Source organism: Phyllostomus discolor, chromosome 4 (assembly GCF_004126475.2).
Source record: "Phyllostomus discolor isolate MPI-MPIP mPhyDis1 chromosome 4, mPhyDis1.pri.v3, whole genome shotgun sequence".
Classification (NCBI taxonomy): domain Eukaryota; kingdom Metazoa; phylum Chordata; class Mammalia; order Chiroptera; family Phyllostomidae; genus Phyllostomus; species Phyllostomus discolor.
This window is the reverse complement of record NC_040906.2, coordinates 172,707,806-172,727,955: the sequence shown is the minus strand read 5'-3', so window position 1 is coordinate 172,727,955 and position 20,150 is coordinate 172,707,806. Positions and strand designations below refer to the sequence as shown.

The 20,150-nt window shown below is 39.1% G+C and overlaps 1 protein-coding gene across 1 annotated transcript; it reads right to left on the bottom strand.

The window, feature by feature from the left end:
• Positions 1–623: 623 nt before the first annotated feature.
• RWDD1 (RWD domain containing 1) lies at positions 624–18,363 on the bottom strand. The gene is made up of 7 exons (XM_028509153.2): positions 18,096–18,363; positions 10,317–10,382; positions 8,053–8,183; positions 5,461–5,604; positions 3,748–3,880; positions 3,190–3,252; positions 624–920 (listed from the first exon to the last, which is right to left on the bottom strand). Exons 1-7 carry the CDS (start codon positions 18,166–18,168, stop codon positions 799–801), a joined length of 732 nt encoding a protein of 243 aa, XP_028364954.1. The 5' UTR covers positions 18,169–18,363; the 3' UTR covers positions 624–798.
• Between the last annotated feature and the right edge of the window lie 1,787 nt (positions 18,364–20,150).

Below are 20,150 nucleotides of genomic sequence, written 5' to 3'. Positions count from 1 at the left end.
GGCTTTGCTGTTTGTTTTTTTTTTAAAGATTTATTTATTTTTTAGAGAGGGAAGGGAGGGAGAGAGAGAAACATCAATGTGTGGTTGCTGGGTGCAACCCAGGCATGTACCTTGACTAGGAATTGAACCTGTGATGCTTTGGTTCGCAGCCCACGCTAAATCCACTGAGCTATGCCAGCCAGGGCGAGGCTTTTCTGTTTTAATATCCAGACTGAGGCTTGGTGTTTATTAACCCAAACTGAGAAGAGCCAAGCACATACTTTAATAACTCCCACGGACTGTTCTGATTCAAATACTACTATAGGAGTCAAGTCCATTTTATTTCTATTACATGAACTTCTGGTTTTATTAAGACTTAGATTTATAAGAGGCTAGAATTCGGAAGGTTTAATGTTCTATTCACCCCCATCTTGTAATATTTTATATGAATGACAACACTTAGAATCCAAAAGCCACCACTGTCTCCAGCAGAGAAATTCCGAGTCGTTCCAATTCCTCGCACACACCGCACCGGGGCACAGCAGCCGTCTGCCTCCCAGTCTGAAGTTACAGGCAGCTCTCTCTCCAACACTAAATCATTTTAAATATGTGACCTTCTTCCCACCAATAAGAGGAATGGAACATTTTGTATTTGAAATTTTAAGGTCAGTTTTATTAAGTTCATTGACGAAAGCTTTCAGAAGAATATTCTCCTGAAAATTATTTTTTCTTAGAAAAAAAGAAAGGAAAATCAAAACCCTCTCAGCATAGCCACAGATGCTGTGGCAGCCAAGCCTCTCTGCAGACGGGGACGGTCCGTCAGTCGGTCAGGTCGCTCTCCGGGTCAGCGGGATTGTAGTCTGGATCATCCTCATCATCCTCCAGCTCCAAGTCATCCATTTCCTGGAACAGAGACTCATCTACCTCCACGTTGTTTCCAGCTGAAAAAGACCAAAGATTTCACCTTCAGTCTTATGCTCAGGAATAAAAAATACAGTTCACTGGCAGTAGCAAACAGAAATTTCTCCACGTGCATGGGAGGTGATGAAATCCTAAACTGATTCTGCAAATCAAACCAACAATGGTCTGTAGCGGTCAGCAGAGATGGACACGTTTTAAGAAAAATGTCATGCTTCCAGTCGTATAAAAGGCTTTCTCAAATGAATTACTGATGATGTGGCACATGACAAGCTGAAGACGACAGTCGGTCCTGGTTCTAGAAAGTTGACGATCTCTGACTGTGGGCCTTGAACTAGGAGTTTATATCTTCCAACAGTGGAAGACATGCATATCATTATGGTTCGACTAGCTATTTAATTGATAGCTTTAACCTGATCTTCACTGTTACCCAGTTCCCCTTGAAACCAATGGCATGCCTTTCCAAGATTCCAAATATCTAAGCCCTCTTGAATGGAAGGTTTGCATTAAATATCTACACTCTTCAGTTTGTCTGAAGTACATAAGGATCGGATATTATAGTACTCTTAAATCACCCCAAATTGTTCATCTTCCTCCCCCCTCAGATTCTACAGCCCACTGAATTCAACTCCATAAAAGTAAGTCTTGCTTCAAGCAGATGAGCAGGTCAGTAGTCAAATACAATTTGCTAAGTCCAGGACAAAAAATGACTGACTGACTGACTGAGGGGAGCAATAAAGGCTTCACAGAGCAGATGACCCCTTAAAATATCTTCATGATAAATTTGAATCCTCCAAGAAGAAAAGGGGCCAAAATGAAGCAATTCTAGGCAGTAGTATATGTAAAGGCAGAGAAAAAAGCTAAGACCCTGAATGCTTCTAACTAGAGCATAAGATTCTTGAGGAAAAACATCTGGCGGTAACAGATAAAGAAAGACTAGACTGAAGAATTGTACAGGTACCTTCTCCTCTAAGCAGCAGAGAGCCATCAGATGATTTTAAGGAGAGAAATATCATGTGGTCTTAGAAATACCACCTCAGAGGCGGTGACAGCAGGATAGGTAAGGTCACTAGGAGGGAGGAGGAAGGGACTAGTGCGGGGAGATAATTTAAGAAGCTACCACAAAAGTCCTGGTAAAAAAAATGATAAACCTCCAATGTCAAAACAAAAGAGAGAAGACATCTTAGTGGTAGAATCAACAGACAATCTTTACTAAGTTACTGGATATGAGGAGATACTTGATCCACTGGACAGGGAAAAAAGTCAAGAATGAGTGAAGATAGTAATACTTCTAACGTGCAAGGGAGAATGCGACGAAGCTTTTTGGATCTAGAATTTCTCAACAAAATAGAAAGTACAATGAGCCCTTCAAGTAAAAAAGAGGATGAGGACATCCTTGCACTTTAGTTTTGAGACTATAAACATCTTGAAGAATATATAAAATATAGCTTTAAAGTGTGAAATGTTAGTAAGGGCGCAGAGCTCAGGTTAAGAAGCACGACTTAACAGTGAACCACATCAATACCGCTTCTCAACCTTCTGCAGCAGATAGTCCAGGAACAAGGCCGGAAGGCCAGATGACAGAGGACTCCCAACTGGCAAGGTGGGCGCGACAGAAGGCCAATGAAGTGCAGAACGGTCCAGGGTGCCATCGCAGGTAAGGCCGCATGCAGCACAGCTTAAGAAACACAGGTAGGCCACAAGCTCCATGAGGACAGGGAGGACAATTTTTCTATGCTGTCTCCTTAGCACCGGGACAGTGCTCAGCTTATAGGTGGGGAAAAATAAATACTTGTGGATGGATGGATAATGGATAGACAGAAGACTGAAAGAGGGTAGGAATTAGGATAAAAAGAAGGAAAGAATAAGGGGCCAGATGCTCCAAAGACAGTAAGAGTGGTATGAAATGTGAGATTTTTGGTTAGAGGAGTTCCAGATTTGAGGTTTTTATAAAGCTCCAGGACAGACCATGGAATACAGTTTCCATACATTTATGATGCTAGAAATCTGAGGAAAACAGGTTGCCTAAGTCACAGTGGCCGGGTTTACACGCTATTAGAGGCACAATGGTGAAAATTGTTCACCTACTGCTATCTTTGATTTTGCTTAAGTTATCAGAAAACTTTAAAGAATACACTGTTTTTAATATATAAACTTATCAAACATTACTATTTGTTCTTCAAAGTGTATTTCTTTATACCCTTAGAATTATATTGTTGTCACTGTGATTTTATTAATAATTAATATAAAAACAATACAACATGTACATGTGGGATTCTATTATCATCTTACCATCCTCCAAGAACTGGATATCAGATGTGTCGAGATTATGATCTGTTTCAAATAGCTGTTTCCCTAAAAGAAATAATGTGTTTAATCTGAACAGCAAAGTTTCCCTTCATCTTCTCTACAACCCTTTAAAGAATGTAATAACCCAAGAAAACAAGTCTAAGAACCTGTTGTTCTGTGAACTTCAATAAATTTATGAACTTAGTTAGGAGACATAGGAACTGTATTTGCATTAAAATGAACAAGTGATAGCCCTCGTCTGCAGCGGAGTCCTGGAAAAACCAAGGGGCCTGCCTCCACCACCGCTGAGGCTTGTGCTCCTGAGAGTCATGGCAGCTGTTTTTCAAAATCCACCCACTGCAGTGTTCCTACCAAAGACAGGCCATAAATATTAAATATAATTACATGTGAAGATACATCACCATGCAGAGAAAATGCTCTTTTTGTCCCAGATGCCTAAGTATAATAATTTCTTACAGAAATCTGGCCAAATGATCCTCTTGCTAAATCAGAAGCAATGCAGGACGGTTGGTGGGGAATAGAAATAGGGATGAGTCATACCACTTAATTTATTTTTTCCTGCTTGTTCTTCTTCTTTCATTCGTTTCTTTTTAAGTTCCAAGAGTTCTGCATCAAACTTGGCTTTCCAATTTAAGAAATTCTCAATTGTAACAGGAGTGCCATGAAACAATTGCTTGGGGGAAAAAAAAGACAAACATTCATTAGATTAGTGAAACAACAGTTTTAAAAATAAAGCCTAATGATCTTCTAGGCAAATGAATATAGTCACTTACAGGAAAAACAGAAAAACTGTTTCAAGTTTTGAAGTACTTAATCTGATTTCTGCCTACAATGGCTACTTTCATTGGTTTTGGTGATTTATTCTGGAAAAGTCTATGTATAGTTTTTATTACAAAAAAACAAAGATAATATGCAATGTATCTCCACGCTGATATTCACTGTTCAGAAAAAGGTTGTTGTTGTCAGTACTAATGTTTTGAATACACATCAATTTACAAATTAGCATCACAGCTTATCTTTTTACTTCATTCCATTTACTTCATGTGAAGTTATCTTCTGTAAACATAGTCATGCCATGAAACAATTTTTAGTCAATGACAGACCACCTATATGACAATGGTCCTACTAAGATAACAGAGGAGAAAAATTCCTCTCGCCTAGTGACATCAAAGCTGCTCAAATATCATAGGGCAATGCATTATTTGTTTGTGGCGACGCTGATGTACACAAACCTACTGTGCTACTAGTTGTATAACAATAAAGCACGTACAATTATATACATTTATTACTTGATAACGATAATAGGCAAATGTTATACTGGTTTATATATTTACTGTATTATATTTTCTATTGTTAGTGCACTCTTTCTGCTTACATAAGAAGTTTGCTGTAAAATGGTATGCCTTGTTATGCCAGCAGCAGCCTCCTACATCTTGTGTTTACCAAGTGTCTGGATTGCATTATTTCCCCTTGTGTTTGATTCAACTCATGATGTTTTATAAATTTAGTGTAGCCTATGTGTACAGTGTTTATGAATTCTACAGGAGTGCACGGTATTGTCCTAGATCTTCATAGCACTTGCCATGCACTCGATGACACACAGCGCAACTTCCAGTCCTGCAAGCTCCATTAATGGTGTACTATGTTTTATCTTTCACACCACATTTTTATTGTACCTTTTCTATGTTTAGATACACAAATACCTATTGTATACACAAACTGTGTTACAGCTGCCTACAATATTCAGTACAGTGACATGCTGTACAGGTTTGTAGCCTAGGAGCTGTAGATTGTACCTATAGCTTAGATGTGTAACAGGCTACACCATCTAGGTTTGTGTAGGTGCACTCTATGATGTTCACACAATGAAGAAACTGCCGAACAATGCATTTCTCAAAACATATATCTGTGTTAAGCAGTGCATGACTAGATTTAAAACACTCTGGTGGTGGCTTTATCAATTCTCAACTCAATACTGTAAGTGAAATTAATTTCTATTTTTTAATCTTATCTGCAAGAGCTTTACTGAACTTTACTGATTATTAATCGTGTTACACCACCAACTAAATGAGTGACTTCTATGATTTTATTTTACTTAGTCAAGTTTTACTACACTTTACTTTCATTTATTTTTGTGATTTCCAAAAACAATTATTCAAATTTCCAAAAACAAAAATAAAACAAAAATCCCAAACAACTCAAAAGAGAAAAAAAAGACAGACTTAGAGAAAGAAAACATGGCTTTTAATATACCTTTTCAGCTTCTTCTGCTTCTTTTTCTTTTTGTTTCTTTTCTTCTTCTCTTCTAGTTTTTATTTGATCCACAATTTCATTTAATTTTTCTTGCACAGCTGTCACTAAAGTAAAGATCATCACCATACCAAGGTTTTCTTCTGCCTACATAACCAAAAAAACCAAACCAAAACAAAACAAACAACAAAAAAATCCAACAACAAAAAAACTGAGATTGTAGTGAAAGGCATACTTCGCAGACAAATAAGAACAATTCATCAATAAAAAAGAGTTTCGGCATAGTAACTAAATTTCATACATTCATAATAGGATTACTAATTCAGTTACACATCAGTTCAGACACCTGAATAAATGATTATTTAAAAATCGAACATATATGTCAATAACAATATCTTAAATTTTAGGAAATCATGTAATTTGCTATATCCAACCTAAAGCAGGTACGTCAGTAAATTCTGTTTAATAGTCATAAATGTAGGTAGAATTCAGAAAATCTTTCCTACAGTAGCTAGTAACATCAATTCTCAAGCATGTTTTCATTATTTTAGTTCCTTTCAGGAATTTTAAGAGCTATGACAATGACCTGAACTTTGAGGCCAGAGCAATTTTCTAACATAATACAATAATAATGAACACAGGGACTTCTGTGATTTACCTTTTGCTACCTTTTTTTTTTTCTTTTGATTTGAAATGATTCAAAGCCAGACAGAAAAGCATCTCTGACTCATGGAACAGTTATAACTCAAGAGCTATTTGGAAGTTGGTCATCTGAAGGCAGAATAAAATAAAACATCTTATCTATCCATAGATATAAGATGGGTTCAAACCTATCTTATTTCTGTGAAGAAACAAGACAAAAAAATAAAAATAAAAATCCAAAATTTACAAGCCAGAATCTCCGTCCTAGAAGCTGAAGAGATTTCGAAGCATTCCTCGGACCGGACTGGCCTCAGACACATTTGAATAGGTGTTTCATCTCCTGTGCCCTCGGTGAGGACTAGCACCTATAACCCTCCACAGCGGAGCTTCTCTGTGTTTCCACGCTAACCATCCCAAATCTGATGCTCAAAAACCTCTCCCCTGCATGCCACACCTGTAGAGAAACTGACCACTGTCAGCGACTTGGATGTCCCACAGGCATCTCAACATGGAAACTATCATCTCCACAAAACCCATTTCTAAGTTCTCCATCTCAGAGAATCATACAACCATCTACCCAGCCTGAACACTCCCATCCCATCCTAAGCTCTATCACTGTCTCTTACCTATTCGTATATACTACTTAAATTCACCTGCTGTTCTCTATCAACTTTTTTTTAAAGGAAGGAGTATGAATACTGTATAAAATGAAAGAAAATAAATCACTCAGATCAAATAATTTATATTAATACATGACTGCCTGAATACAGCATATTGTCTTGGGTTCTCTACAATGTTTTAAAATGAAGTGTGCTATACCGAATAGTATTAGAATTAGTATAATTTCATACTGGGTAACAGGGCTCAGGATCAGTATAAATTCCTGTTTAATATATGTTCTTTCACTCTTCATTCGCTAGTAGCCCAATATATAAGTATTTTTTAAAATATCAGCATTAAACCCTGGCCAGTGTGGCTCAGTTGGTTGGAGCTTCATCCCATGACCGAAAGTTGGAGGTTCAATTTTTGGTCAGGGCACATGCCTCAGGTTGAGGGTTCAATCCCCTGTCCAGGTGCATATGATCCCAGTCTAGGCATGCAGGAGGCAACCAATCGACGTTTCTCTTTCACATCAAGTTTTCTTTCCAACCCTCCTTTCTTTATAAAAGCAATAAAAAAAATCCTCAGGTGAAGATAAAGTATAAAATATTAGCATTAAGAAGACCAACAGACCTTGAAATATGCAAGTCACATTTAAGATGGAGACATGTTTTCTGCTAATTCTTCTTAGAAAAAACAAATAACTAGAACTTCTGATTTTAAGATGGTAAAGATTTTGCTTGCCTTCTCTATTCCCTACTCTGAAGAGCACATGAAAACTCTCTATCCAAGCAACAGACAGCTTTAAATACATGCCACGATCAGTATCCCATCCCACCACAGACTAGCCAAATAAAAGCTTTCCAATAGCCATTTTTTTCTTCCCCTCTTAGAGGAGCCATAAACCCCTGTTGCTGTTTATAAGTTTTTATAAAGGAGAGCTTTTTTAAAGAGAGAAGGAGATGTAAGAAAAAAACCAATCACCAGTCGTCTTCCCATAATATAGGGAACTAGCCTGCAACAAATCAGAAGGGTTGGACGTTTTAACTCTTTGCAGCTGGATTTTTAACTGCACAAGGGACTGTGTATACTGAGAATGAAACTGAATCTGTGTTTATACCTATCAGACTTTTCATTATCTAAAAGTCACAGGTGATGACAGAGTTTTAAATAGGGGCAGAAGGACAACTACTCTTACCCAAAGTTTAAAGGTATTTGTTTGTATACACACACACACTGAATTCTGCATGTTCAATGTACTAATTATACATATTTAGCATTTTTCACTTGCAATTGATATATAATACCTAAGGTCAAAAATCCCCACCTTTATAAAACCCATTATTTCCTTACCTGTAATGCTAACAATTTTAAAATACTTGAAACATCATTATCTTCTAGATTTTCCTGGGAGAATATTTCATAAAGAGGGGCTTCATCTGGGTATTTCTCACTGTATGTAAACTTGAGGGTAGTCTGGACAGCTAGAGACATAAAAGTTTGATAAGAATATCTTAAAATGTAGAGAAGTCAACATCTTTGTTAAATCAGTAATTACCATATTTTGCCATGTATAACGTGCACTTTTTTGGCCCAAATTTTTGAGGGAAAAATTAGGATATGCATTATACATGGGTATGATTACATACCCTGGATATAATAATATTGTGCATACTGTACACAAAACATAGATGAGCATTATACATATGAGCACATCATACATGGCAAAATACGGAAATTTACGATGTGTAAATTAAAAAAAAAAAAGGAGCACAACAGATTTTCCTGCAAAGAAAAACAAGGTTATAAAAAAAAAAAACAAGTTAGACTCTTTAAAATCCTCCATTAGAAGAATAAAAGGCACTAAATATAACACATAAGAAAGTACTATCTTAGGCTCATTTTCAGATCTCTACTAAAGTCAGTTTCCAGTGCAGAATATCTGGTTTTGGGGTGGGGCAGGAGGTGTGGACAACGACTATATTTCTATCTGCACAGTGCCAGCAAAGGATTGCTGAGGGGTTACTAGATGACGTGTTCCGAAGTAGACAGTCTGAGAAGTTGCGTGAGAAACTTTTAACCTGAGTCATCTATACATTCCCACTCACTCTTTTGGCTTGTGCCAGTTCACAGATCTCCCACTTGTATGGGAATAAGACTCTTACATGTATCATTGCAAAGTATCTATCTCTTGGCAGCCCAGCCTGGTGAATTCTCAAGCAATTTGCAATAAAGCAGATGTACTAAACATTTTCTGTCAAAACTTATTAGCCATAATAATCCTTTGTCTAGAGTTTGCCTTTCTTGTAACTCACATTTTAATTATTAAAACCTCCTGATTTTAATGATTTTAATTCAAATCTAAATATCTCTCTGGGAGGACACCTTAAAATATGTTGGTTTGATATTTTGTTTCAATGTCTGTGTATGGATGTCAACAAAGAATTTTATGAGTCAATGGATATAAAAAATTACGGTGTTTTTTTGCATTTTTCATTGCTTTTTATTAGCCTTTCTAATCTGATTGCTAAAAAAATTTCTTTAAAAAATGATTGATTCTACTATGTGATGTAACAGACATTCATTATAAAAAATTTATGAATACACTAGGATAAAAATAAAGTCAATAATCATCCCATCATCAGTAAGAGATCATTACTACCATTTTGGTATATTTAATGATCATAAGAGTATTTTAAAAATGATACTTTAAAGTATATTTCTATGAATATATTTAAATTTTAAACAAAATATAAAAATTGCTCATGTTGTATGTGAGACTTCATACATGTAAGTATGTGAATAATAAATACCCAACATCATTTACAATTGCACAAAACAGATTTGGAGTTATCAAGTATTACCAGTAAGATCAGTATTGCACGGCTGAATTTTAGTTGAATAGTTTAACAGAAAAAAAATAATCCCTGCAGTTAACATCAATTTACGTCATATTTTTATCAAACTGAACTTGACTAAAGTTAGAAATGAACTTCAGATACCTCCTGTGCCCCCCAATATCTGCCCAAATTTAAATTACTTTATTTAATTTTAATGTATTAGTTTTATAACTGCTTTATTTCAATTTGTGCATCTGTCTTATTTCTATAGTCATATAACAGTGGTTTTACCTGGTTTTATAAATATATATTTAACTAACAGAATATCCACCCTAAACAGAGGGAGAAAAACATGCAGATAGGTGTTTATACAGACTAATTTATAACAGCAAAATCCAGTAATCTGAATTTCTGAAGATGAAAAACAGTCATAGAAAAATAATAATCACTCAATGAAATATACAACCACTGTAATATGTATGTGTAGAAAGTCTTGCTTTGGCTAAAAAAAATCTCTTCTCCTTCTGCCGTAACATCTCTGTTTGGCTTTTAAAAGCTAAGCTTATTGTGTCAGAATATATCTCATTGACTTTCTATTTTTCTAGAAGTCGTATTTATATAGTATACCAACTAGAAACATACAACGCTCACATCAGATTCTTAACAGCACCTTAGCACCTCTGTACCTGCAATGCCCAGCACAGAATTACTGTAGGATAAGTAAAAATCCTGAGGGAGAGGCTTAGAAAAACCACAAGTATTTTTTACTAGACTTACTTTCATCATTTTCTCCAGCCTCAGATGTCACAGTAATGGTGAAGCTGGGAGGATTTTCTGATAATACTGCAAGAAAATATACACATAAGTTAAGTTGTTAAGATGTTTTCTAAGGCAGATGTTTTCCTCATCACCCAACTATTACTATCCAGTCCAGGAAACTGATCCCTAGGCCTGAATTTCCATGGCCACAAATATAGACTAAATATGGCATTCAAATAATAAAACACATCCATGAATTATTTATTTATTTATTTATTTATTTAATTTATTTGTTTTTAGAGAGAGAAGGGAGGGAGAAAGAGAGAGAGAGAGATAAACATCAATGTGCAGTTGCTGGGGGCCTTGGCCTGCAACCCAGGCAAGCACCCTGGCTGGGAATCGAACCTGCGACACTTTGGTTGACAGCCTGCGCTCAATCCACTGAGCTATGCCAGCCAGGGCGAATTTTCTATTTAAATCTCAAATTGTCTTAAATATGTCAAGAATTAGCCGTAGTAGATATCCTCCAGGATTTTTACCAAATCAGTTAAAATAAGTACATAAGTTAATTTTAATTCAAAATGTCCACCCATATATGGAAAATTACAGTCTAAAAAATGCCCAAATGGAACAAGTTTGATGTTTCTTATTAAAAACTATCCACTGATAAATATTCAGTATTAGCACTAATGTTTATACTCAAGTATTCTGAAATACAATTCAGAATCTCCATGGCAAACAGTTAATATTAACTTGTTAGCATTTGTGTCTTCTAGCTATCTCTTTCTCACACAGCACCTCTGGAACCAAACTTTATTCTTTTTACAAATTATTGAGCCTCTGCCATCTTTCATGGAATTATAAAATTGGCCATAACTCTTAACATCAAATTGCTTACAATCTGTTAATAAGCAAGACATGTCACCTGAAACCTATATAATTTTATTAACCAATGTCACCTCAATAAATACAATAAAATTTTTAAAAGACATGTAAATCCGTATTTACATAAATAAGGAAGCTTTACATACCATTTTACACCCTGATGTCTGATATTTTATATTTTATATGTCTGATATGTCTGTTTATATCAATTTCCCCATAACCACACTGTAAAGACTGTGAGAGCTCCCAGATCAGTGCCTAGCAGTATCTAGAAACTCAATAAATTGTGGCTCAACAAAGAGTCAAACTAATGGGATGAAAGAAGACAAAAACAAAGAAAACTTGCATTGAGAACCCTTAGAAGAATAAACAAGGAAAATTCAAGCCACCCACAAGAGCTGCTGAGCCCAGGAGGCAAGCCTGAGGCTCGCTGCAGGCCTGGCAGGCAACACCCACCCCCCACCCCAAGGGTGGCAGCAGCCTGTTCCCAAAATGAAAGAGCATGGGGATCCCTGAAGAAGCTGCTACGGAAACTACTCAGCTTTTCCTACTTCGGAACTTCTGAGGCCTTCATAAATACTCATCATCAATAAGAGTTTCCAGACATATGACTTCATTTTAATTGAGGTGTAAAAGTACTTGAAACAACGATGAACACCTGTGAGCACTTGAAAGGCGTTTGTCTGAAAGATAAAAGACTCACTGGACTCCTATTTTAATAGGCCCCAGGCAGGCCAGCCTCTGCTGAAAAAGTCCCTGAAAGAAAATTGTAATAAAGCTTTTATGATTGGCCCTACTTTTTAAAAAATAAATGTGTGTAAAATATATTTGATGTATTTCATTCCTATTTCTTTTCATGATCAATAGCATTTACATGCCATTAAATATAAACATTGCAACTGTAGAAGTAAGGGTTCAACCCAATGACATTCCAACTTATTACCATTTTCTATTACTAGGACTTCCTGAGGCTATAAGTTAGCGATCACTTGACAGCCAATAAGGACAGCTAACATTCACTGAGCACTGCTTTGTGCCTGTGCAGTGCTACGTACTTACAAAAGATCTGTTAGTTCTCACACCAAGACCATGATTTTATACTGCTACCATATTTAATCAGACTTAAAAGGCCATCAAGTATGAGATGCACCCTCCTTAATGGCCACTGAGAAAAAAAAAAGCTTCAACTAAACTGTGAAATGTAGTTGGTTTTAAGACAAATTCACATTGCACAGATGTTAAAATGTAAAAATGTCTTAGAAGCAATATAATATTGTACCATGCCAATTATATAGATGTGAAAACTGAGAAAAAAGAGCTTTTAAATAATTTTCTCAAGGCTACGCAAGCAGTAACTAGCAGAACTGACTAATCTGTAAAGAGTTTCATTAAAAAATAAAATTTTCCCAGCTGAGAAATTGCAGGGAAAGCATTTGAGCTCGAGCTAGTCTGTAAATTAAGGCATACTGGTAAGTACAGATGGAGAAAAGAAATGTAGGAGAGTAACACAGCAGCCAGGGTATGATAGTTTTGCTTTGTTTTTTAAAGCAGCAGTAACACAGTTAGAACTATATTCTAAACATAGGAAGATAAATCTAGCAAGAGTGCACAGAATGGGACAGAAACGAGACTAGAGACAGACTGAACTAGATAGCTACTGAAATTGCCCAGCCAAGATAATGAGGTTCTGAACTAGGTTGGCAGCAATGGGAATAACAGGGTATACACGGTGATGAATGACATTTTAAAGGTGCAGGGAGAGAGGATGGTGGAGCCAGTAACAAAAACAAGAAATAAAAAAGAAAAATCAAATATGATATATTTATATGACACAGGGCAGTTTCAGTCGTATGCATGGAGTATGCAATCAGAAAGTAGGAAATGGAGCTAAGGAGAGATGGGCTTGACTTTAGTTTTGGGGTCATCCAAAGAGAGGCGATGGCTAGAGCTGTTAGAGTAGATGAGATCCCTTAGAGAAAACGGAGAGAGAAATAAAGATCGACACTAGCTTTGTAAGGAATCCTAAATTTAGGGGGAAAAGTACAAGAGGAGGAAAAAATGCCAGAGATTAAAAGAAAAGAAGAGGCCATGAGATATGAAAACATACGCAAGGAAAGGCTACCTTATTTGTGAACAGCCCCAACCACCGAGATCCAAGTCCAACATGGCAGTGTTTACAAGCAAGGGTGTCCAACCCTCGGACCACACGCCACATGTGGCCAAGATGGCTATGAATGCAGCCCAACACAACATCATAAATTCACTTAAAAGCTTTTTTGTGCTCATCAGTTTTTGTTAGTGTTTGTGTACTTAATGTGTGGCCCAAGACAACTCTTCTTCTTTCAGTGTGGCCCAGAGACACCAAAAGGTTGGGCACCCCTGGTACAGTGTATGTGTCTGCAGCTATGCAGGGGGCAGAGAACCCTTGGCCTATAAGATCAGTCTAAAGTCATAACAAGGCCCGTTGTGATCTGGACCCTGCTTACTTGTCAGCTCTCATTTTCCACAACTCACTTCTCACTTTATACTCCAGCAATACTAAGCCACTTGCCCACTGGTCACATTTTGCTCCCTCACAGTCATGCATTTTGCACATGCTGTGCTCCACTCCCCCAACGCACCCCCCCCCATTCATTTGTTAACCGCTCAGCACCTTTTGGTTCTCAAAAACAACTCAGACCCTCACCTTTCCCTATACTCCAGCTTCACCCAATACATACTTCCACGGAAGAGTCACGACACTGCTGTAAATGACTCATCCCATGTCTTTTCCCAATAGACTGGAAAACAATCACATTTGGTAAATAAGAACATGGGGACGGTAGCAAGAACACCTTTAACTGCCTGACCAGAAAGAATAAGGAGGCAAGATGAACAAGAAAGAAGCTGACAAGCCATTAATCCACAAGAAATCATGATGAAAGGCATGTTCTGAAAAAGCATGAGAATGAAAGAACTGTAGGGCTACAAAGTTTATGGACACAAAGAGGAATTTCAGAGACCAAAATTTTGAAGATGGCATCTCCAAGGTATGGCTATGCAACCATCAGTTGAAGAAAATGAAATCAAAACTGCTCGTTGATAAAGACAAGGAATTATTAAGCCATGTTAGAAGAATCAGAAACTAATATAGTAAATTTCTGTGAAAGAGTATGCTACATATAACAGCTATCAAGTATTTATATTATTCTTCATTAAACAGACATGGAAACTGAGGGTTGGAGAAGTTTTATGATTTGTGTAAGGGTGCAGGGCTAATAATACCCTTCACCAAGCAGCCATTACAGAGGAAAAATTGTGAACTGGGAACAACAGAAAAAGGATGCTGGAGAACACTGCTAATACCTCCCCAAAACCACTCTTCTTTTATTCCAGTAACACCATTTTTAACTGCGCACACTGACCACCAGAGTAAAACTACATTTCCCAGCCCCGCTTCCAGTTATGTCTCACCAAATAATAGGTTGGAAGCAAGTAAGTCCTTTGACAGCTTCCAGGAAATTTCCTTAATAAACTGCTGTCTTTTACTTTTTTCCCCTTTAACTATTCCAGTCTGAAAAAGGAGCACCACCATCTTGACCATGAGGGTGAGACTAAAGCTTGGGGGTGATTGAGACGTCTGGGTCCCTGAGGAATTCTTGGACAAGAGTTACACAACTATCCTTTACGTACAAGAGCAATAAACTTTTACTTTTTCAAAACCACTATTATTTGAGGTTTTCTGTCACAGCTGAACTTAATTTTAAAACAGGTATTTAAGAAACCATGGAAAAGGATAATATTCCCAAGCTTGGAGGTGACTAAACTAGGGATGGGAATGCTACCTAACTAGACACGCAAAGATGAATGATGACCGAGTAACCCCAGTTCCAATGCATTACTGTTGGGGTAAGTAGAGGAAAGATTAGCCTTCCTAACAATACCAGACTCCCACCATTGTAAGTGGATCAAATGCTTCTGAGAAAAAGCAAAAGGTTGCTGGGCACAGTGGAATGAGCCAGCGGAGGGGGAGAAGTGTTAGGTGAAGAGGGCAGACGGGCAGAATTAAGGATTTTGTCAAGAATGGAGATTATGGAGGCAGTAGATGAAAGGTACACTAAAGGGACACACAAATGACACTAAGACATTCATAAAGAACCAGACAGCCCATAAAATAGTCCACTTGCTTCTTAGGAAGTGTCTGTCTTAGGAAAACTGCTTTCACAAGATGACTTCTGCCCATGTGTAAGATGCAATTATAAATGTTTAAAGCTCATGGTTGCTACTTAGAGGTACTGACACAGCAAAAACAATATTATGTACCCCTGTTTACCAAACAGAATTAAGGGAACTTGACTTTTGGTTAGCGCAAAGCCAACCAATTTGTTCCAACAAAATTCCCCATAGCTAGAGACTTGGACACAGAAATGGCTACTACCTTAGGAGCACTACTGAAGGAGCATGCGCTATCAGGAGAGTCTGTTTGTACTTTGGAAAACTAGTTCTTAGAAGGATTAGATCAATATGCAGTCAAGCTATAGAATAAGCAAAAAGATGAAAATGTATTATGATTTGCTGTAATTCATATCAAATGCAACACTGGACCAAAAGTTGTTAGCAGTTAAGCAAACAATTCTGAAGTTAAGCCAGGTCTGTGTGGCTAGGGCTGTGGGCTGGCCGAACTGTGCCTCTTCAGCATCCACAAGGGGCTCGTGATGTGCTCAACACAGCTTTACTGTCAAGCACTCAGCCATCTATTAAAAAAAAAAAAGTATATCTACTTCCTTCATCAACAGCACTGAGCATTTACCAAATCTAATATTAAAAAACTACTATTAAGTGTCATTCAAAATGCAGTTAGAAAACTATAAATTCATGTTCCTTGGAAAACTGACACAGGCAATCTCGTTCTTAAATGTGGCAGAAAACATAGAAGTAGAAAATCATCAATACAAAAGAAGGCTATAAAATAGTAAACCTTGCAAATCCTGAAAATTTCAGAAGACTAAACACAGAAACACTTTATTTCAAAGTCCTCTGCCTTTCCCCTGAGAGATTTCATAAAGAACGTGATTAACGAGGCGGCCGAGTTCTTGATGAAGTATAAATCAAGACATCTCAATTGAATTTATTTATTGCAAAGCCTGTAGGAATGCTGACAGGAATCAGAGACTAAGCAGCTCAGCTGATACCACAGAATACTTGCATGCATCAAAACTTCATAAATTCTCTTTTATTATCCCGACTCAAGAATCCTCAAGCACTTTTGCTTCTGATGAGAATTGCATACACTGAATTATATCAGGACCTAGTACAAAAGAACCACCAGACTGTTGCAGGGTTAAAAAGGTACAGCTTTTACATATGTTTATTACATGGGCAGTGTTTAATGAGGGATACTTTATGTGCAAAGAAATGAAAAGAATAGCACATCTTATGCTTTCTTAACTCTGCCTACAGTGTTCATACCTGTGACATTTCCAATAAACTAGGAATGACCGTATCTTACAATTAAGAATATATCCAACAACTAACCCTATATTCTATTTTATTTAGACATTGACATATAAGCAAGAATAGAGGAGGGAGCCAGACTCCATACACACTCACCCAGTTAACGACACTCTCAAACCCCTCTTCACTCATTCCCTTAACAGCCTCACAGCACAGCTGTACTGCTGGTGAGAGAGAACATGAACAGGACTGCAGCTATACAGGGGTAGCTGAGAGACATCTGCCTGTTGGCAAAGCAGAACAAAATTTGCTACCATTGCAAACAGTGGTCAAAGGTGGAGCTAAGAAAACTACGCTAAACAACGAAAGGGACAGGGACTGGAGTTTATGAGTTAAAATAACATACCTTACACTCTGAATTCTCACAGTGACAGACAGTACTCAAAGAAAGGTATGGGGTACAGAAACCCCACAAACCTAGGCTCTACTCGCTCTTACTGGTTGGTTGTATTCGATCACTTCTCAAACACAAAGTGTCATGTGGGAGTGGCCACATTGACACAGCTATCTTGCTACATTTTAAGAATCATCTGAAGTAGTCTTCCTTTACGTATTGAACTTCTCAATACTTTACATTAGCCGAACCTGCCAAGCAATCTCCACCTCATCCCAGCTGGAGCTATATCCCACGTCCCAAGTGTCTGGAGATGAAGGAACAGGAAAGGAGTTTCAGACCTATCTAACTCTTAGTACCAGTCCTGCCGCTAACTTGCTGGCTGACCCCAAGCAAGCCACCTCTTTCCTGAGCCTTCATTACCTTGCCTGCAGCAAGAGGAGTCCAGGCCGGATGACAACTAATATACGTTCCTACCTGACAACCTGTGAATTTACCGTGGAACTGAACTCTGGGCCACATCATTCACTGGGCATTATGCAGAATGCCAGAGAATAAAAAATAAATTAAAAAAAAAGAAAAACGACAAACTTCAGGGACGATGCTATCCTCTGATTCTGGGTAAACACTATTCTGAATCCCATAACTTTAAAACACCATCATAGGAAAAACAGCTTCTACTCGAATAAAGTGGGAATAAAGTGGGAACTTATTCTACTTGAATAAGGTTCTGGAATGGTTACCCCCCCGTGGAATATGTTTTCGTGTTATCTCACTCAACCTCCGGTTGCTGTAAATTACACAGAAACCAAAGTGCCCCCGACTCAATTCCAGGCCTGACACTCTCCAGGGACCTCGCCAGCTTCGCTCGGATTTTTAGATTTCAAGAGGCGGAACAACAGCCTTGGAGTGGTTCACAAATGTCTGAACACTTGGGGAGAGAACTTGAGGAGAGTGGCGGGCCGGGTGGCCACGCGACCTCACTGTCCCCTTCTCCATCGAGGCTCGGGAGGCCGAGGGCAACGGCAGCTCCGGCCCATCCCACTCCATCCCGGGACGGCTGCAGGGCTGCCTGCGGAAGTCACCTGTGAAGGAGTCGGGGTAGATAGACTCCAGAGCCTCCAGCTCGTTGCGCTGCTCCTCGCTGTAATCTGTCATCGTGGCCCTCGCTGCTGCCCATGGATCGCCCAGACACCCAGGCAGCGCGTGGCAGCCGGGACCACAGCCGCGCCGGAGGAGCGAGCAGCTGCCCGGCGGGCGCAGGCGCAGAGGCCCCGGCTGGGAGGCCAGGGACCCAGAGCCAGGACGGGCCAGTCGAGCAACAGCCGGCCTCCGCCAGCTCCTTGGTTCCGCGTTCGACTGGTTGGGCCTGGCCAGCGAGGCTCTGAGAAGCCGCCTGTCCCACGCCCGCACAAGATTTGCAGGGATGGTGAACGGTCGCGGTCTGGCATTCGTCACAGACACCTAGGACCGGTCGCTGGGCTTTGCAGGGCTGAGCGTGAGAAGCCCCTCAGCGCGGCATCCGCGCTCGACGCGTCAGGGCTGAAAGTCGGCTTTGCGTTCCCGGAGCCGGGGCTGGGAGTTGCGGGTGGTGGCCAGAGGGGGCGAGGCGAGCGTGTGAGAAATCAGTCCTTTCGGGTTTCTGAGTTGAGACCCGCTGGCCCGGTCGGGGGTACCGATGCTCGTTGTGGTGTGGGTTAATGGTGCGGGCCAGGTGATTTCTACGGTTCTCCAACCTGTAAGGTCCTTGGCGTCCCGCGGGAGTTGGGCGAGAGGCCGAGAGCTGTGTAAAGCCCGGCGAACAGAGTGGCAGAAGCTCTGTTGGTGGGTCCCGTGGGTACGGAAGGTTGGGCCCAACTCCTGAATGGTCACTCCCTAAGGGAATCGGGGGAGAAAGCGACTGCAAGTCTGGGGATCTGGGTTCTACATTCGGATCCCTAGGCTTCCCTTTTAAATTTGTAAAATGAATGCAGCTGGATATAGATTTAAAGATGTCTGTGATTGCGTATTTCTATGAATTAATGAAGGGGTTGTGTAGATTTCCATAACAGTTTTGATAAGCAAGGTAAAAGTATCTGTACTCTGAAAAATGTTCAGAACCTTTGACTTGGGAGAATAAAACTGAGGATTGTATTTAAAATATATACTTCTGTTATCTTCATGTTCATCTCATCAGTTACAAAGAAAATTTTTGAACTGTAATGGCAAAATCTAAGCAAATGGCTAAATAAACATACTCTTATGAGGAAATTCTTAAAGAATTATTTATGTGTATAATGTGTTTGACTTAATATGGTTAAGTAAAAATAAACGGGAAATGTAGGAAAATACTCCATTAGGAGATTTTTTTACACTTACAATATTTTTCTTTGTTTTGTTTTCTGTATTAAAGCTGGTTTCACCTGTGTAGTGGGGGAAACAGTTTTTAATAAGAAGGTCCCTAATGGTGCTCTCAAGTGTTTCTGTCATCATTCTAAAATGGTGATGTCCCATGGACCAGAAAGCATCTTGACCCTGTATTAGGAAGTATTACTCACTTATAACAGGAATATGTTAAAACATAATCAGGTGCCTTTCTACACCCTAATGTGTGGTGGATACTGGCCAGCAGTATCCATTTCGGCTGTGGATGTTCATGGAAACATGCTAAAAACATACACAGAGACAACCAGGTCCTCTGGGGAAGTAGGAACAAAATGGCCAGCCCCCCCCCCCCCCCCACCATGGGGAGAGTGCCCCGTTTCCCCCTCCAGAGAGGCGTTTTATTGGTTTCGTTTGCATAGGAATTCAGGTAAAAGCTCATTACTCATTGTTAGGAAGTAAGGATCAAACAATAGGTAGCAAGGAAGTCTGAGGGCCTATTTTGAGTCAGGGTCAAAGAGCTGTAAAACTGGGGAACAAACTCACTTCTTGCTTGGACCCTTATCATTTAATTGGGAGCATTTTAAACAAAGCAGGTTTCACAGGATTTTACATATTCTTTCTCAGGTTTGATCACCCTAGGGAACCCGCCCTTTCCAGCACAGGGCTGCACCACCCTCTGTCATTGTTTCAGGCTTAGGTGGAGCAAGGGAACTAAAGCAACCAAGAGATTAAGAGATTTTCTTGCAGAGCAGGAGGACTCGGGCTTTGTCGAGCCA